The sequence below is a fragment of the Phaenicophaeus curvirostris genome, chromosome 5, assembly GCF_032191515.1.
Source record: "Phaenicophaeus curvirostris isolate KB17595 chromosome 5, BPBGC_Pcur_1.0, whole genome shotgun sequence".
NCBI classification, from domain to species: Eukaryota; Metazoa; Chordata; class Aves; order Cuculiformes; family Cuculidae; genus Phaenicophaeus; species Phaenicophaeus curvirostris.
The window spans coordinates 35,046,885-35,064,781 of record NC_091396.1 but is presented as its reverse complement, the minus strand read 5'-3'; the positions used below and the strand labels follow the sequence as shown (position 1 = coordinate 35,064,781).

The 17,897-nt window shown below is 37.2% G+C and overlaps 1 protein-coding gene across 2 annotated transcripts in view; it reads right to left on the bottom strand.

Annotated features, from left to right (window-relative positions):
* Positions 1 to 2,200: 2,200 nt before the first annotated feature.
* The window catches only part of KATNBL1 (katanin regulatory subunit B1 like 1), a 17,851-nt gene continuing 2,154 nt past the window's right edge, over positions 2,201 to 17,897 (bottom strand). The window contains exons 2-11 of one of the 2 annotated variants that reach the window (XR_011337536.1): positions 11,591 to 11,718; positions 9,662 to 9,702; positions 9,021 to 9,303; positions 7,511 to 7,629; positions 7,304 to 7,354; positions 7,129 to 7,218; positions 6,507 to 6,596; positions 6,013 to 6,106; positions 3,020 to 4,504; positions 2,201 to 2,971 (exon numbers count right to left, since the gene is read on the bottom strand). Coding sequence is in view for 1 of the 2 variants with exons in the window: in XM_069858313.1 (XP_069714414.1) it covers positions 4,472 to 4,504; positions 6,013 to 6,106; positions 6,507 to 6,596; positions 7,129 to 7,218; positions 7,304 to 7,354; positions 7,511 to 7,629; positions 9,021 to 9,303; positions 9,662 to 9,702; positions 11,591 to 11,704 (915 nt within the window). In the remaining variant the exon portion in view is untranslated. Of the gene's footprint in view, positions 4,505 to 6,012; positions 6,107 to 6,506; positions 6,597 to 7,128; positions 7,219 to 7,303; positions 7,355 to 7,510; positions 7,630 to 9,020; positions 9,304 to 9,661; positions 9,703 to 11,590; positions 11,719 to 17,897 lie in introns of both variants that reach the window. The other variant, XM_069858313.1, reaches the window with a different exon arrangement.

Genomic DNA, 17,897 nt, shown 5'->3' with positions numbered 1-17,897 from the left:
AAGTTCCAACTCAAAGCCGTGAATGCCTACTTCAATCATTATTAATAAAATTTGCATGAAAATGTTTTAAAGAGGGAAAGTTTTCACAACTGCTTCAAAATGAGTAGTGTTAAATAGCTAGCCCTGTATTTCATCTGGAATTTTCATCTTCCCCTCCCAGCTTCTAACAATAGATACTTGCAGTATATACAAACTAGAAGAGGAAGAAATAACAGCATTAAGTGTTGAAGAATAAATGGACGGCGGGGGGAAGAATACTAGTACTTGCATTTAGTCTCATTCTAAGACAGACAACCAACCATTTAACTAATATGGAATAAATTGTTTAAGGAAGTGCTAACAACCCAAGCATGCTCCATCTATTGTCTTAGTTGATCTTTGTCTGTAGCCTGCAATGGTTACTGTGTGTAGGAAGGTACAGTGAGGACAGAAATCAAAACTGTGTTGTTTAGATTTCATTAAGGCTAATAAAAGCTGCCTTTTTTCCGTCTCCTCCTTCTAGTGCAGTATCAGTTCAATGTAGCCAACTGCTTTCATGAACTAAAGAATTTGCATTGTACAAAAGTTGGAATAACTTCACTCCAGTAACATTATTTGCATGGGTTTGTATTCTGAAACAGCCGACTAGGAACCACTGGTTTCTCTTTGTACCAGAAAACTAGGCACAAAATAGCTACAAATCTCCAGACTAACACAGACATTCATTCATTCAGTCTTATGTAAAACTGGAAGACCTGGCAAGGTGAAGTGGCAAAACACTTACTTGCTGGTTTCAAAATGTAACTTCCAAGTATCTTGTGCAAAGTATTTTTACACACACAAAGTATACCCTTTCAAGAAAAAAAAACAACCAAACAAACCACCACACAACAAATCAGCAGTGTAGTATCCATCTTCAAAGCTTTTATTACTCTTCAATGCAAAATGCATAAAGACCTGTAACTCCAAACTTGCCCACTTCAGATATGTGAAGATGAAAATACAGCCTGCTTTAAGGTATACATGGTATAATGCAGTGGGACTAATGTCAGTATAGAGTGCAAGTACTTGGTTTTGTCCTCCTTATTCCTCCATCCCTCCTTCACCCAAATGTTAAAACTGCAGCCTCTGATAACAATAAGGCAGCCTCCAGAAAGGGAAAGATCATTTTAATTGTATCTCACTGAAGAATATAAGCTTAGAGGGCTGATACTATTTTTTTAATTTTTTTTTTAATACCAGTAACAATGTGTAAGTCTCAGTAAGTAGCCTGGAACTGCAGTATCTGTTTAATACAATGGTATTCCTCTGCACAGTACTCTTTACTAAGGAAGAAGTGCAACTCTTTCAAAATGGAGCTATCTATAAACAAGATATGCTCTCTTCTTTGTACCCAGCTAATTAATAGGGTAACTTTTTCCATCTCCAGTCTTTAGCAAGCTATCGGCAATACCTAAACTTTGATTCTTATATTAACAGAACACTGGGGGCTTTTTTTAGCTCTCTGCAGAAAGAGGCAGTTTGCCAGAAAGCTTTGTCAATTTCAATTTAGGGGATGGATAAATTCTAGTTCATGTTTCAAATAAAAACTCTTCCAGCAGAACAGCCTTAAATATTTTCAGGGAACATTGAGGCTAAAGACATTCTGTTTTTCAAAGACATAAATTTTGTATCAAGCACTATAACATGAACAGCTTTGCAGAGGCATCCTTCATCCTCAAGTACATACAAGCTCCTGCATCACAGGACATACAGGACAAAGGATTAATTGTGCCTAGACTTTTTGACACATCGTGGAAAGAGCATTTTCAAAAATTATCACAAAGATGAGCATTTATGCTTATGATTGTTCATACAATTCTTAGATTAAATGAGACAGCCACATGGATTTCATGGAGGTACATGCCTATTAAAACATTTTACAAATGTCACCTTTGAGCACATATTGTACATGTACATTCTATTACAGCAAACTGATTCCTAGCTATTTGAGAAATAAAAAGCATACAAGCTGAGCCTGAACATCAGCGTGACTAGTTCAAATGAGTCAAAGATCATAAGAAAATAATTTCAAAACAGACAGAGATCAGAATCCTGTTCTCACAGTCTAGTAGCTGCCTGAAAACAGTAAAAAAACCCCCTATTTAAAATAAGGCACAGAAACTAATGCCTTAATGTTTAATACTGTATATGGATGCTGTCAAAATACAACTTCCGGGAATTAAAAAATAATGCATCATTTTATTAGGTATTTCACAAGAACAATCCTCAAGTTAACCTGACCTTACCACTAGAACAAAAGCACCATCCAAAGTTAAGATTTGGTACATCCATAGCCACATACAGAATTCCTAAGTCCACATGTCAAGCTGGATTTTTGAATACTAGAGCATTTCACTTTAAAATATAAAGTTTACTTCTTGTTATATCAGAAATAAATGGCCATTTTTCTATTACAATAAACAGGGTAAATCAAGATCTGAGTTTCCATCACCTTTACAGTATCCTCCTTGACGAAGTTTCAGCAATTGCAAAACAAATTGTGAACCCAGTCTCTATGTTGCTTTTGCATTTAAGTGCTCAACAGAACAGTGAAGTAATATAAAAATGCAATCATATTGTAGTGCCTTTAAATTTTTGACAGCAAGAAAGAAGCTCCATCTCAAACTCTTTGGACTGTGAACTACCTCTAATGGCACATAATTCTAGCAAAAAGAATTTGGCTATGCATGTATCCTAAGATTGTCCCACAAAGTTCTCAGTTTTGGAACGTCCAGAAACCCTTCCCTGTAGGCAGCTGCCCTGGGAAGCAGAAAACCTTTGGTGGTTTAAAGACTATTCAAATAACCAAAACTACCAAGTTCTGATGACAGATTTCCAGTTGGCCTCCAGAAGTCAGCATTAGTGACATGTAAATTAAATACAAAATGAAGCAACAGGAGGCCTAAAGCCATTGACCACTACAGGAGTTTAAAATTCATTTATTTCCTCTCTACAGCAATTAAAAAAAAAACCAACAAAAACCCCAAAAACAAAAAACCAACCAAAAAAACCCACCCACTCAGGGCTGTCAAAAGACTTTTCTCCTGCATATCAGTAAAAGTGCTTATGCTTAATGCTAGGTATGAAAACAAACCTTGTTAGTACTTTGCTTTTTTAAAGAAGTAGACTATTTGGCAATACATGCTGTGCACTTATATTTATGCTTTAAGTGAACAGCTGGCACTTAAGTTTTAATTTGAAAATCCTGCTTCCTAATCACTCCCAAATAATAATAAAAAAAGACAATAGCGAGCCTAAAATCAAAAATCCCTCAGAGCTACTAAGCTATAGCTTTTAAATTAATATAGTACAGGATTGCAATAGGACAGTAAGAGTTTACACGTGTATTTTCAATGCTCTTGTTGGTAAGAATTTGCCATCATTGACCAGGCTAGAACTTAATTTTGCAAAAGCTGTTTGTCAGTTTCTTAAAAGAGGTAGTATAAAAAGTATGTGATTTGAATAACATGGCCTCACCTGGCTGTAAACATTTCAAACAATAGACAAATATCTATGATAAAAAGTACTGTGGAAGAGATTATTCTAGAAATTGTTTTTATGAACTTGAAAAGAAAAGAACAGTAGATACATTTAATATATTTACTTATTTGCGTGTAGTTTAAATGATACAGAACAAGATTACTGTGTTAGAAATCCACATACAATATAAAAACATTTGTTAAACATAAATCCACCATTCTGCTGACATTTGCAATAACTGTTTATCCAAGCTTAGCTTCAGGTATTTATAATTTTTCATACATGAATTTTTGTATATGTGCAATGCTTCATTAACTATACAATGTGAAACCCTGATTTTTGTACTTTTTCCATCACAATCTGAACTTAAAAGCTATTTGCATCGTAACACATTAGCTTTTTGAAACACTAGCAATTAAGGCATCTTTGCTGTATAGTTTCTCAATAGTGCAAACAAAAATTGTCTTTAATAATTTGATTAAAACATAGAAGTAATTGAGTATTTTGAAGTTTTTTAATGTAATTGGAAGATAGTTGTGCATTTTGGAGTTCTCTTCTGAAAGAAACATTTAAAAGCTCTTAATGATGATTGCTTTTGTTGGTTCCTTATAACTGGTTCCACTGTCTTGTCTTCATGACAGTACAATTCATCTTCTTTTATGCGATGTTGTAGTAAAATACAGTAGCATTTAAATGAATACCTAGTAACTGAGTGAATCCCAAATGCAGCAAAGGCATACAGTTTTCATAGTGCACTTTCACCTCACTGAAGTAAAAGTTGCTCCTACTAGACATTTTTCCACTTCAATGTGAAGTAGATTGTTAGGATTTTATTAGTGGTTTCATTAAACAGCTTGACAGTTCAGTTATCTTCTGCCAGTATTTCTCAAAAGGCTTTCAGAAACAGTACATATGTCAGGGACACTTTAAGGAATTATTTCACCACATAAGCACATACTTCCCAATCATGTCAGTGTAGCTGTAATAAATAAGTATTCACATCCTAGAGGGGAAAAAAAGGGAGAAAGTGTTTGTCTCATTACATAACAACTGTATGTCTCAGGCAGAGTAACCTATCAGAACTATAATACAAGAATGTTTATGCTGAATTTCAGAACAAGTTATCCTCAACTTCAAGATTACCTTCAATTAATGACTTCAATGGTATTTCTTTGCATACTAAAAAGCCTACAAGGACAGAGGGATTAGTTTCCAAACGGTTTTCCCTCTGCTCCCTGCATACACCAGAAAGAAAATAACCATTATGACATTATGAATCTTAAGAATGATATTCCCTCACCCAACCCTTCCAACATTCTTGTGCTGCTCTTTTTGCTGCTGATGTTTTCAGGTGACCTTAGTCACAATCTAGCTGGTATACATTAAGAAGTAGGCAAATGCACAAAAAGTGGACCCGAGTCCTCAAGAAACAACTTGACGCTGCCTATTTACTCAGTTAACCTACTAGAAGGATTAGGCAGTGTATATTACAAGCTCCCATTGCTCTTCCAAATGGGAGTCAGAATTCAACCCTTTTGCATCCCTGCTCACTGAAATCTGCAAGCTAATAGACATCAAAACTGAAATCAGAGGTGCACAGCAGTCCCAGAAGAACAATAACTTGTTTGATAGGAAGTGACAAATTCTGTAGCTACAGAACTGAGATTCAAAGCTCCTTCAGATATAAGTAAAGCATGCAATCTCCAAGTCTTTTTCAAGTTCACTCAAATCCTGTGTATAACCACATCTCCTTTAAGTCCTTTCTAACTCCTACCTTCATGAGGTCCCTCCATTTGGAGAAGTTTCCTACTCAATGTTAGCTCCTGGTATCCAACTTGAAAAAGCTACATTTTTAGCAATGATTATAATGAGCAGCAAATGATGTATTTAACAGACATTTAATTTTAAACAGTGTTAATTTTTAGTGTTAATTAACACTATTACTGATACCACAATGTACCAAGAAAGGCAAACAGCAATTCACTTTGGAGGGGAATACTCCTCTGCTCTCTACAAACTCCTAATTTTCAAAGCATTAGGCCAGCAATAAGCTTTAGAATTTAGGATGTAGTCACTTGCCCCAGTCACCCAGTGTGCAAATGCTAACAACATCGTTGCACTAAGATTCTCTATGCTGCACTTAGAACAAAGGGTACAACAGATTTTGGAAAAAACATCTGTCCTTTCTCAGTGTACCTACTCCTCTGGGCCATTTTTCACATCAATTTTAAGGCTTAATTACTATTAGCTATTTTATTATTACGAAGATGCTCTCTCTGTAAAGAAAGAAAAAAGGATAAAACTCCTTATTGGTAGCATTCTAAACCACACTACTATCAGCACAGGGAATCCACTCCAGACTTGTGAAAAAACTATGCACTATACTTCAGCATTAGTGGAAAATAAAGGTGTTTCTATCCATCAATAGTTTCATGTAAATAAGATCAATGAGAGGAACTGCTGTATCAGTTGCAGTATGTTCACTACTAAAGACAACTGGAACTAGATTACCTTAGCTATATTACCAGTATATCCTGGAACCAGAGTAAGACGATTTTCTTGTTCCCACAATCCACTTAACTGTTGTTTTAAAATATGAATATTTCTGAAAAAGAACGAACAGCACTAATATCGTATATTTCAGTATACTTTTTGACCAAAATGCATGATTAACATCACATATAGACTTAGTCCATAGATATTGACACAATATCAGAAAAATATTGATACAAATTTCTACAGCATTTGTATAACCCCAATATGACTATGTTCTACGTGTACTAGAACTCCATCAGAAAAACACCAATGATGTAGCAATCCTTAAAGTAAATTTCCGAACACCAGCTGTGCATTGAGAATAGAAAAATTTTTTTTAAGCTTTTACTTTTAAATTATATTTTCTCTTTTGTAGATGAGGCGTGCTCCTACTGATCAAAGTCAGAACAGATTTTGATGTGGAATAAACTATATAAACACATTTAAACATTTCCCAATACTATACTCACCCATCCTCTGCTTTTTCTGTATGTGCAGATAGTTCTGACCACCATCTTTTAATGACAGCCTGAAGCCAGTTTAAACCAACTATCACGTATCTGTAACAACATATTTTATACATTAGGCTTTTTTCCCTGCCTTCAATACTTACAGGTCAGCTAAAGCATCAAGAAAAATTAGTTACTGACATGCTTTCTCTTCTGGAGATAAAACAAAAATCTAGACGAATTCCCAAGCTTAAATACTTGCCTACGTTTTCAATTTCACAGTGGTAAACTGAAGCTCTTCTTGGAAGAGTATAAGTTCTTCAGGTATTTTGCCAGAAAATTTCATGTTATCAAGCATACTAAACCCTCAGTGTTATTCTGTTTTACTGTTTAGGACAAATTTTTATAAGATCACAGCCAGTCTCTGGCTGGTCCTAAATCTTGCCAAAGTTTTTGCACTGCTGGTTTGTTAAAAGAAAGGTTCACAGGAAAACTCCCCTTGACATAGGTATTAACTGAGAAAGGCAGGGTTGAGAGAAGGGGCACAGGGAACAAAGTCAGAGGAGTAAACACCTTTAAATACTAGGACACTGCAGAGCCAGGATGTAATAGTGTTTTGAAAACATCCAAAATGGATACTTACTCTTCATATTTGCTTTTAAGCAGCGATTTCACTAAAGGCAAAAGATCTACACAGCAGCCAACTGAAATATATGGCTTTTCTTCCTGTAAACTTAAAAAAACAAGATGTTTCAGAAGTGCTTGAACTTAAGCATGGTTTTAGCAGATTCATATCCCCCACTTCTATTTGTTTGTACCTGTTTGTAAGCACAGGAAGGCAGTCTACTACTACTCCAAGATCCTGTATCCTAGAAACAACCAGAATAAAATCAGAAGTGTTACTAGTAGAACACAGGTTGAAGCATACGGTTCCATTAGGATTTGAAGAATAAGTAATTATAACAAAATTATAATACTATAAGGAACCTCTAAAAATACTGCAGCATACAAGACATTCAGTTTACCTCACTAAGTAGGCTACCAGTTCACTTATATTTCTCTTCCTCCAAAAGGTTAAAGCTACATTCAGCCTCAGATTCCTGCTGAAAAGAACTTGAGCCATAGTTTCATGGTCCTGAGAAACCTGTATATTTTTGAAAATACAGAAGTTTACCACAAGTTAAGATGAAAGCAACAACACAATAAGCTGCGTTCCTCAACTAATTTAGTATGTGAAAAATATACTTTCCTACCCACATGCTTATAAGTTTGTTTTAAAAATTCAGCTTAACAATGGCTTTAAACCAGATTTCCCTTAGAAGTGGGCACAAATACATTACTAAGACATTATTTTACCCAAAAGCTGCAAGAATAAGGGCAGTATACACCTATGGAGAGTCATCTAATAATTAGAATACCGCATTCATAAGCATCAATCTATAATTCTCATCAACTTTGAGAACTTTTTACTTTGAGTCTTATTAATTTTGAGAACTTTAACAAGTAACCACATGTATTATTCTGAACTTTGACAGAAAAAGTTTATTTCATTAGAGAACAACAGTTTTCAGTAGTTTAGATATTTTATTAAAACATATCTTGGATTGTAACAAACACTGCAGAGCCACCCACATCTGTGTTGTTTTTGGCCCATGATCTGGTCTTTAGTTTCCTCAGAAGATGATTCTTCTCCAGTCCTCATTTCTTTACCACTCTTTCAAAAACTCATTTATTCCAGCTATCCTGCTGCTCCTTACTTGAGACCATCAAATTCAATGGAGTACAATAGTGCCACAGACTTGTACCTCCAGCACACTGGACTTCGCAGGCTCTTATCTTTGTGGTAGCCCACACTTACGGTACCATGACAGTATGGTGACAGTCTTCTCTGCTATGTTTCACTTTAAACATGTGCAGGCTTCAACACATGACAAACACCTATGGTGCCAGAAATGCACCATTCAGCATTAAGGGACTTAAATAGCATTCACTGTCACAAAATCTGCTTTAATTACCAGACCTTTTAGCCAGTTTCAGAAGCCCTGCAAGCATTCACCCGGTTTCATCAAACAATCTTACCACGAAACACAGTCTTATACAAATACTTAAGTTAATTTCATACACACTAAGCTGATACTGCTATTGAAAATGGTCCTATCATACCTCACTAGCTTATTCCCATCTATACATTTACACTCTCACACTTCCATAAACATGCATGTCGCCATGCAACATGCCAAATCATGAAACCTAACAAAGTTCAAATTGTACCACCATCAAAGGAAAATGTTGTTTTGATCAATGCCTGGCAGATATGAGCTTTGGTACAGACAAAAACATGGGGAAAAGTGGCAGGACTATTGTTGGCAACTGTATCACCATGAACTGACAGAATAAAGACTGTAAAGCACGAGACCTGAGCCAATGTATATGTTAAGAAAATAAACCTCTTTGAAAACTTTCACAGCTAACCACACAAATAAATTACCAGGAACACTTTTATTTTAAACTGAAGTTTCTTTAAACTCTACTTACCTCAGAAAAAAATCCGCTATATTTAGATGAGGGGCCTTCTGTCTGAGATGAGCCAGAGTCACCAGAATTCAGCAAGTATGTATGACTCTCGTGGTGCACTTTTGTCGGCAGATTTCCTGCACAAGCCAGTTCATTTTCTTTATTTGCCATGTCACAGTTTCTAGGTTTAGGGAACTGCTTCTTTCTGTAACAAGGCTTTGGAGTGTAACAATGAACTTTTCTTTTACAATATACTACTTTGAAAAGAGAGGGAGTACTGGTCACTGTTTTTCCAACCGTTATTCTGCAATAATAAAGCAGTATTTTAGTGAAGGTTGCTCAAAGCTTATGCGATACTTCATGTTAAGTTAAAATGTACAATTATGAATTCAGCAGTCAATTTGCAGGTTAAAACACTTCACCTCTAAGACATGGCTTCATTACGTTCAGGTTATCGGAAGGAAGAGCTACCACCAATACTTTTATCTTACTTTTTTTTTTTTAATGCTGAGACAAATTATTATGGAAACACACACAAACCCCAAGTATTATCAGTACAATTAAGATCTATCTTCCATTTGTGTCCGCTTGGGTGCTGTAATAGATTTAAACTGCCTCTCTTGCACCAGAATCACAGACTCTACAGGGCACAGCCCTCCTACCTGTTTGTGTATGAAGCCAGCTGTTTTGGAGATTTCTTACCCTAGGAAAAAGGGAACACAGACGTAAAAAAAGCTGTATTACTAAAAAGGTTCAAACACTCCCACAGTTTATCAAAACCAAGTCCTGTTTTACCACAGCCTAAGTTTACCATGGATTTCCTCCCTTACACCCTCTTCCTATTATGCAACTGAAGCACACCTATGTTAACCTTCCTGCAATCTTCAAGTATTTCCGTGACATACATGAACCAGCTCTGTCACACCTGTCCTTGGAACACACAGTTAGCTTTAGGCCTTGGTTTTTTTGAGGCAAGACTGTGGCATCAGAGAGATTGTTTAGTTACTAGCAAACTAGAATCTGCGACTAATATAAAAAGCCTACTGGAATCTTGTCAGGAGAGATGCTGAGCAAAAAATGGCCATGAGTGCTGCTGAGCCTCTGGAGACAGAGTGCAGAGACCTTTGATAACCAGCGAGCCTCTGGCCTGAGAAGAATCAACATCAGTGGCAAAAACGAGAAGGCATGAAAACAATAACAGTGGTCACAAGGAGCTTGGAAAGAGAAGAACACACTGTGGAAATTTTTATGAAGGACTTACAGGACTGTTGTTGATGTTTTCACTAAGGTATAAATATGAGCTTGTAACAATAAACTCGGTCTTGGCTTGAAATGAAAGCTGAGTCTGTGCTTGATAACACGCCACAGAATCTGATGGCAAAACTACATTACTTGTCTCGCACATATATTTAAAAAGACTCATAATATAGCAGATGCTGTAAGGGGAAGGACGACAGCAGACTATCTCCCCACCAAAACTTGATTATCCTGAATTCAGTCATACAAAACAGATTAGCACCCTGACACCAACTGGCCTGCATAGAACAGTAGCATTCCAGAGGAATCAAGAATTCTTTCAACGCTGCACCACATAGATCACAAAAACCTTTGACAATTAAGCAAACTAATTTGAAGTTTAATTTCTAAATACTTCTTTAAAATACAGTGCTCTTCAATATTTTAGAGCTTCATGTAATGAAGATTAGCTGAATTGCGATTAGTTGAATTCTGGTACACTTTTTTCATTATTAAACAAATAATTAAAAATAAAAGAGCACCAAGATGTTCACATTCAAAATACATATTTTCACTTAAACAGGTACTATGCTCATATCTATATGAGCATATATATACACAAACTGCAGGCATTTCAACTTGAAATTTTATTCTACTGTTAACATCTACATCGTGCACATCAGTATAATACTATGCTCTATTTTTAGTAGCAATCAAAACCATGTAGGCTTTTAATACATGATTTCAATAAATGAACAGAATATTTTCAACTGCACCACTGTTTGAAGTGATCTTGCAGCGAAGTTCACTTGCCAAGTACTTCCTCTGTATTCCACTGCCTTAATTATTCTCCAGCCGGTAACACAGGTAAGAGGTTATGAAAAAAATACTTTGGACTAGCAATAACCCAGTGAAAATACACATTTTTAGACAATGTGATGGATAATGCTATATAACATGATGACAGGTCCATTTCAATGTAGGTATTTCACCTATCCCACCTCTCACTTGCGCCATGTAGGTCTCCTGGCAAGAGAGAACTTCTGATGAAAAAAAATCCTCTATTAAAACAGTTCTTGGCCCAGCTGCAGAAAAGTAGGAGTGAGTAAAACTGTATCAGTACCTGCTGGTCATACGGATGATATGATGCAAGTATCTGTGTAGTCGCTGTGTGTGCCTATTATAATGCATGGTTTTCAAAACAGTCACTGTTGAAGCTAAAGTTCTATTGCACAGCTAAACCCGAAATGCTCAGTAGTGCTGCACTTCTAGTTTTAGACTGCTCTGAACTATGAAATTGTTTGACTATTTGTTTTAGTTTCATCGGATAACATGAGAAAATCCAAATGACTTACCTCCTTCATGATCTTTTTAGTGGAAGAAGAGATTCTTTTTCTGGGGGGATTAATGGGACAACCTTCGATATGCAATAATTTCTGCTTTCTAACATCGTGGGCTTCAGATGCCATAATCTTTCAGATCCCTGTTTTCAAGGGAAAAATACTTAGTTAAGTTTTCCAAAACATTCAAGTAAACTTCCTTCAATCAGCTGGCAAAATCAGGTAAAACACTCGCAAGATGTTCCATCATACAAATAATCTAAGACATCATGGTTTAGTGGTTGATAGGGATGGTTGGACTCTATGATCCTGGAGATCTTTTCCAACCTAGTGATTCTGTGATCATTCTTTAGCAAACGTTAGCTAGAAGCTTTATGATCAGTAACATCCCCATGAGCACAAAAAAAAAGGGACAAAATAAAAGGCAACAAAGCCAAGGTCCTACAAAGAGGCAGAGATCTTGTTTTCAGACCAGCTTGGTACGGTTACACTGAGGGTTTCCATACAGACAAGAATCGGGTGGTTTGAGACTTTCCTCTGCATCATATACTATGAAATTCAACTTGCCATCTAGAGAAAAATAATTGGAAAAGCAGCTGAGTAAAAATAAACCCTGCTTTTCAAGAAGGCGGCAAACTTAGTCAAAATAGTAAAGGTAAAAAAAAATGGAAGTGAAATATCTCTCCTTAATTTATTGGCAAAACCAATCCTCACCCTTTTCTTAGCATAAAATTGTGGTCATTTTTCATTTAAAAAAAAAAACAACTTTACTCCACATTTAGCCAATAAGAAAATGTTTAAAATACTGTGTCCCAAAGCATGCAAGTACTTCTACCAGAATCAAAACTAAGATTGAGACAGTTGCACATGTGATTTTGCATTTTGTATAAGTGATTCAGAAAAGCCATTGCTTGAGACTAGATTCACAAACTACAGCATCATCATAGAATCATTTAGGTTGGGAAAGACCATAAGATGATAGAGTCCAACATTTTAGCAAGACATCCTACCTCACTTTTAAAAAACATTTGCTCCAATTTTATTGGTTTTCCCCTAAATTACAAGACCCTGGTCCCAAAAAGAGTGACCCAATCCCTCCCCTCCACCTTTACTAGCAACTGTCCTATCCTTCTTCCTCTCTGTAGCAGATTCATCCCATATTAAGAACATCAGCATTTAAAACATTAAGACACTCAGCACTGAAAAAGACAGATGGGAAACAGCTTATTAGCCACAGAAGAGCTTTCAATGCAGTAGCTAAAGGTCATCAATAAAACAAACAGGTGTCTGGCTCAAATCAAAGTAGCTGTATTGTTCACATAATGCATATAGAATTCCATATTGAAGGATACAGTGGAGGATAAAAATTTCTTCAAACACTTCAGTTTTCTTTAGAACAGGATCCGTACCGAAGAACCTCATTTGAGGAATCTCTCTCAAAAAAAGGAAGATTTACTGACAGAATCCATTACCCTGTGAGATAGGAACAATAAGCCCTGAGACCAGCGGTCTCAGCAAGCATTGACAATGGCAGCATTATTTAGAGCAAGACTTTTAACAGTTGGTGGTTCATACTTTTCCAGATACAAGGCTGGCTTCAGACTGGTTCATTAACTGGACTCTTCCTACATACTATGGAATGGCTACAGAATCGTTGTCCCCCTGAGAGCCCTCCACACTTTTAAGGCTTCCAGCCACCAGGCTTATAAATAAACAGTCAAAGTATTTTTGTTCAAGGTTTAAAAGAAATCAGAGTAATAAACAACTTCTCCTCTGCTTGTCAGTGGTTGGAATTGACTCAAAATGGGCTGTACACCAAAATTTGAACTTGGAGCACAATACAAAGGCAAATAGCCGAACTTCTGAAGAAAAGCTCAACTCAACAACCCTAAAATCCTAACAAATACAGGCTAATATTGAGGCTGATGATGAAGGCAGAAAGCTAGGAGGATTTGGAAAAAACTTTATTTTTTCTGCATCCTCTGTTTAAGAAAGTTACTGAGAGGAAAGCAAACTCCAGAAGAATAGGAAGAACAACCCACAACCACCAGAGCTAAACCCGGCAGATTCAGCCCATTATATGTTAAGAAGAAAAAATAAATATCCATAACCTGTTCCTGAAGAATTATTTTTGTGACTCCTCCTGTGACACACTAACAGCTTACAACTCTTAATTCAGAGCAGTGACCTTTCCTTACTTGTTTGTTCAATAATTGACTTCAAACTACCCTTCTCTTTCACACTAATCAGTAAACAAGAATCTGATCTCCAACATATAAGATAGCACTGTTAAACTAGAAGGCTTTTCACTTAATAGAAATGTAAAATATCAGAAGGCTAGAAAGAAATGTCTTACCAAGGATACTCAATTAGCCTATATCAGGGTCTTAATATCAGGCTCTAAAGAGCCTAAGGTAGCATCTGGAGAGAGATTATCCTGGAGAGAAGGAAGCTTCCCACAAAAAGCTGAACATGTCCAAGATGAAAATGAAGACAATGACACATTTTCACAAAACTGATAAGAGAACATAATTCCCCTCTACCCTCCCAGTCGAAGCAGGAAAAGACAACAAAACTATCAATTCTCTCTTTCAGGACTGGGAACAGAACCCAAAAGGCCAACAGATCATCAGATACAAAGGAACATCTGACCAAAAGTAGTAAAACTGAAGTAAAATCCTTATGTCTGTGTTCACTGTTCCACAGTTTAGGGAGATTTCCATAGCTCAACCTGCTGTGTGTGTGTCTCTGATGATGCAAAAGCAGCAGCGAATACATACACAGTATTGAAATAGCTGTGGTGTTAACCAAGGGGCAGAACCTCCCTCAGAGCCGATAAAGCACTTGAAGAAATCACATGTGGAAAATACAGCCAGTATTTAAAGATGGCCTCAAGGAAGATCCAGATGAACATCTCTGTTGTGCAAATTAATTAACAACGCATTCAAGAATAGAATTAGTGGACACGAATAATATATTGGGAAAGATCCAACCTGGCTACTGTGATGGCCTGCAAAATTAATGGAATTTCTTGACAGTTTGAAATAGTATAGCATGGATATAGGACTGCTAAATAACACTGTCTACTCAAGATTCCTAAAAGCTTCTAGAACTCCCTCATTTGAATTCCTTGACGAAACTAAGCAGCCAAATGAGAAGAGATCAAGGTTTTGCATGGAGAAATAGCTAAGGAGCAGTGATAAACCATCTAAGTGGTTACCACATTGAGGATGACTACCACAGGAATCCTGCAGAAAATCTGCATTGGTTTATGATGTTTGATATATTCACAAATTACCTCACAAAAAGGATGAGTAGTTAAATGTCAAAGACTGTTGAAAATAAAGTTATACCAGGCACTGAAGATGAGGGCTAAATGGAGACTTAGAGGAGGACTGTGATATACAATAAAAAGAAGCAGTTATTATAGATTAATGTAAAGCAAAGCCTGTGTGCCTGCAGGTGTCAGGAAATTTTGGGTTCCCCCATATAGAATCACAGGCTCTAAGCTACTAACTGCCACCCACAAGATCTGGATGTATGCCTGTTGACTTGGATTGCTTTAATTGCTCAGTGATCCATATGGATCAATAAATACTTCAAAAAATAAACAACACTCTTGTGACAGCATACAGAAATAATTTTTGCCTGTATTTCAAACAGTGCAGCTTTAGTCCTCTTCCTTTGAATAACTTGGAGAAGTTGCATAGACACTGCTCACCATTTTGCCCAATATAAGAATGAAGGGTCTAAAGACACTGGCTGAAGGCAGGTAAAAACCTAACAGAAGGGAGAGGCTATTCATGCAAATCACAATCAAGCTGAACTTCCCACAAGGTGTTGTGGACTTAAATGTTGACATGGGTTCCAGGGTAGACTATGTCAACTGATACGAAAAATGAAATACACTGAAAGTGATTAAATACAGAAACACAATCCAGGTAGTCCAGAGACAGAGCAGACGACAAGCAGAAGAACTTCATACATCCAAACATAATATTGTTATAATATTAGTCCATATCAAGAAACCCACTTCCAAAGGCTTTGTAACATAAAATACAATGCTAGCTGATAGAGGATGAAGGGTACTTTATAAGGCTCTTCAGAACTTCCACTTCCTTGAGGCTTAACAAGGCCAAATGCTGAGTCCTGCACTTGGGGCACAACAACCCTATGCAGTGCTACAGACTGGGAGAAGTCTGTCTAGAAAGCTGTCTGGAGGAGAAAGACCTGGAGGTGTTGGTTGACAGCCGACTGAACATGAGCCAGCAGTGTGCCCAGGTGGCCAAGGAGGCCAATGGCATCTTGGCTTGTATCAGAAACGGCGTGACCAGCAGGTCCAGGGAGGTTATTCTCCCTCTGTACTCGGCACTGGTGAGACTGCACCTCGAATCCTGTGTTCAGTTCTGGGCCCCTCACCACGAGAAGGATGTTGAGGCTCTGGAGCGAGTCCAGAGAAGAGCAATGAAGCTGGTGAAGGGGCTGGAGAACAGGCCTTATGAGGAGCGGCTGAGGGAGCTGGGGTTGTTTAGCCTTGAGAAGAGGAGGCTGAGGGGAGACCTCATTGCTCTCTATAACTACCTGAAAGGAAGTTGTAGAGAGGAGGGTGATGGCCTCTTCTTCCAAGTGACAGGGGACAGGACAAGAGGGAATGGCCTCAAGCTCTGCCAGGGGAGATTTAGGCTGGACATTAGGAAAAAAATTTTCACAGAAAGGGTCATTGGGCACTGGCAGAGGCTACCCGGGGAGGTGGTTGAGTCACCTTCCCTGGAGGTGTTTAAGGCACGGGTGGATGAGGTGCTGAGGGGCATGGTTTAGTGTCTGATAGGAACGGTTGGACTCCATGATCCGGTGGGTCTCTTCCAGCCTGCTGATTCTATGATCTGTTATCAGTTATCACCTAGGGATAACTAATTAGACATTGCTACTCACTGTTATTTTGGGATATACACAGAGGATTTTTAAAATGACATTAGATACTAATTTATATGAGATCAAACCACTTATACATCAACTTCTTTGATTTTTGGCTGTTTCCTTGTGATGAATATGGGCAGTTGTATTTGTTCAATCTGTCACACCATCTCATTGAGGTCAATGCAACTTATTTGATCCATCATACAGGCTTAAACTGTTTTATAGCTGTAGCAGAGTTGACTGCAAATCTCAACAGATGTGTTTTTAGATGATTACATTCCACTAATTTACACCATGCCCTGGGTGACTTCTTGTGGCAGATGCCAACTGTCCTTACTCCCCTTTTTACTCCCTTCAACTTTCAGGAAACAGAAGGAGTGGAGTAACAGCAGCCATATATCTTAATAAGACAGTTCCTTTGTCCCCACAGTTGATAAATAGTGCCTGTGTAAAGTTCTTCTGATGGCTCTACTGCTATTTTCTAACTCTGGTATCTCCCAGATGCAACACAACTCTTCAAGTCATACCAAAATCCAGCAAAAAAAAGTCAGCATTAAAAGGCTTTCAAACACCTATCTATCAAAGACAAGTATTAACACACACTGCCACTCCCTCCCATCATCCTGTGTTCTGGGCAGGGCCCCCAGAAAGGGACAAACTTTTCTTTGCCTGTTATGTAATCTACACATGTATTAACATCACATTAATTCCTTACAGACTAGAGTACTTTGCATGATAGCAAAGCAATTGTAAGATAGCTAGATTCCTTAACGAACCAGTGATACCCTTTAAAACACTGCATTTGGCCTACTCTTTGCCCAAGCTCTTAACACACATTTCTTTTTTCCTGTAGTAGTCTGCATACACCAGACATCACAGATGACCCTCCAATTCTCCTGCACTTCATATTAAATCAAATGCAAGATCAAGAATGGCAATATTAGACTCGGATGCAAAAGTCAATCAATTGTTACTCCACAAACAAGGGAGTCCATGCTTTGAAAGCACTCAAAATAGGTCTACATCAGGGAGCCAGTAATTGTGAATAACTTCACTAACAATCATCAGATTTAAAATGCTTGTGGGAAACTTCCAAGAACAGTTATTCCAAATTTACTTCCAAAAGGGTAAATAGCCTACAAAAATAAATTAGCATTATCTTATGATATAGAAACAATTCTAAGCTTAGGATAATTACCTTTCATTTTAACTCTGACAAATGTTACAGAACCCATCTGTCTCTCAGTTTTAGATAGCTTCCACAGCCTTTGAATATGAAACAGGTTTGTGGGTTTGTTTGTTTTTTTTTAAAAAATACTCCTTTTCCACTAATTTATGTCCTGACAGTTCACTAGGCATTAAAAAAGGAATTTTATACTTTAAGGAGCACATTAATGCAAAATTT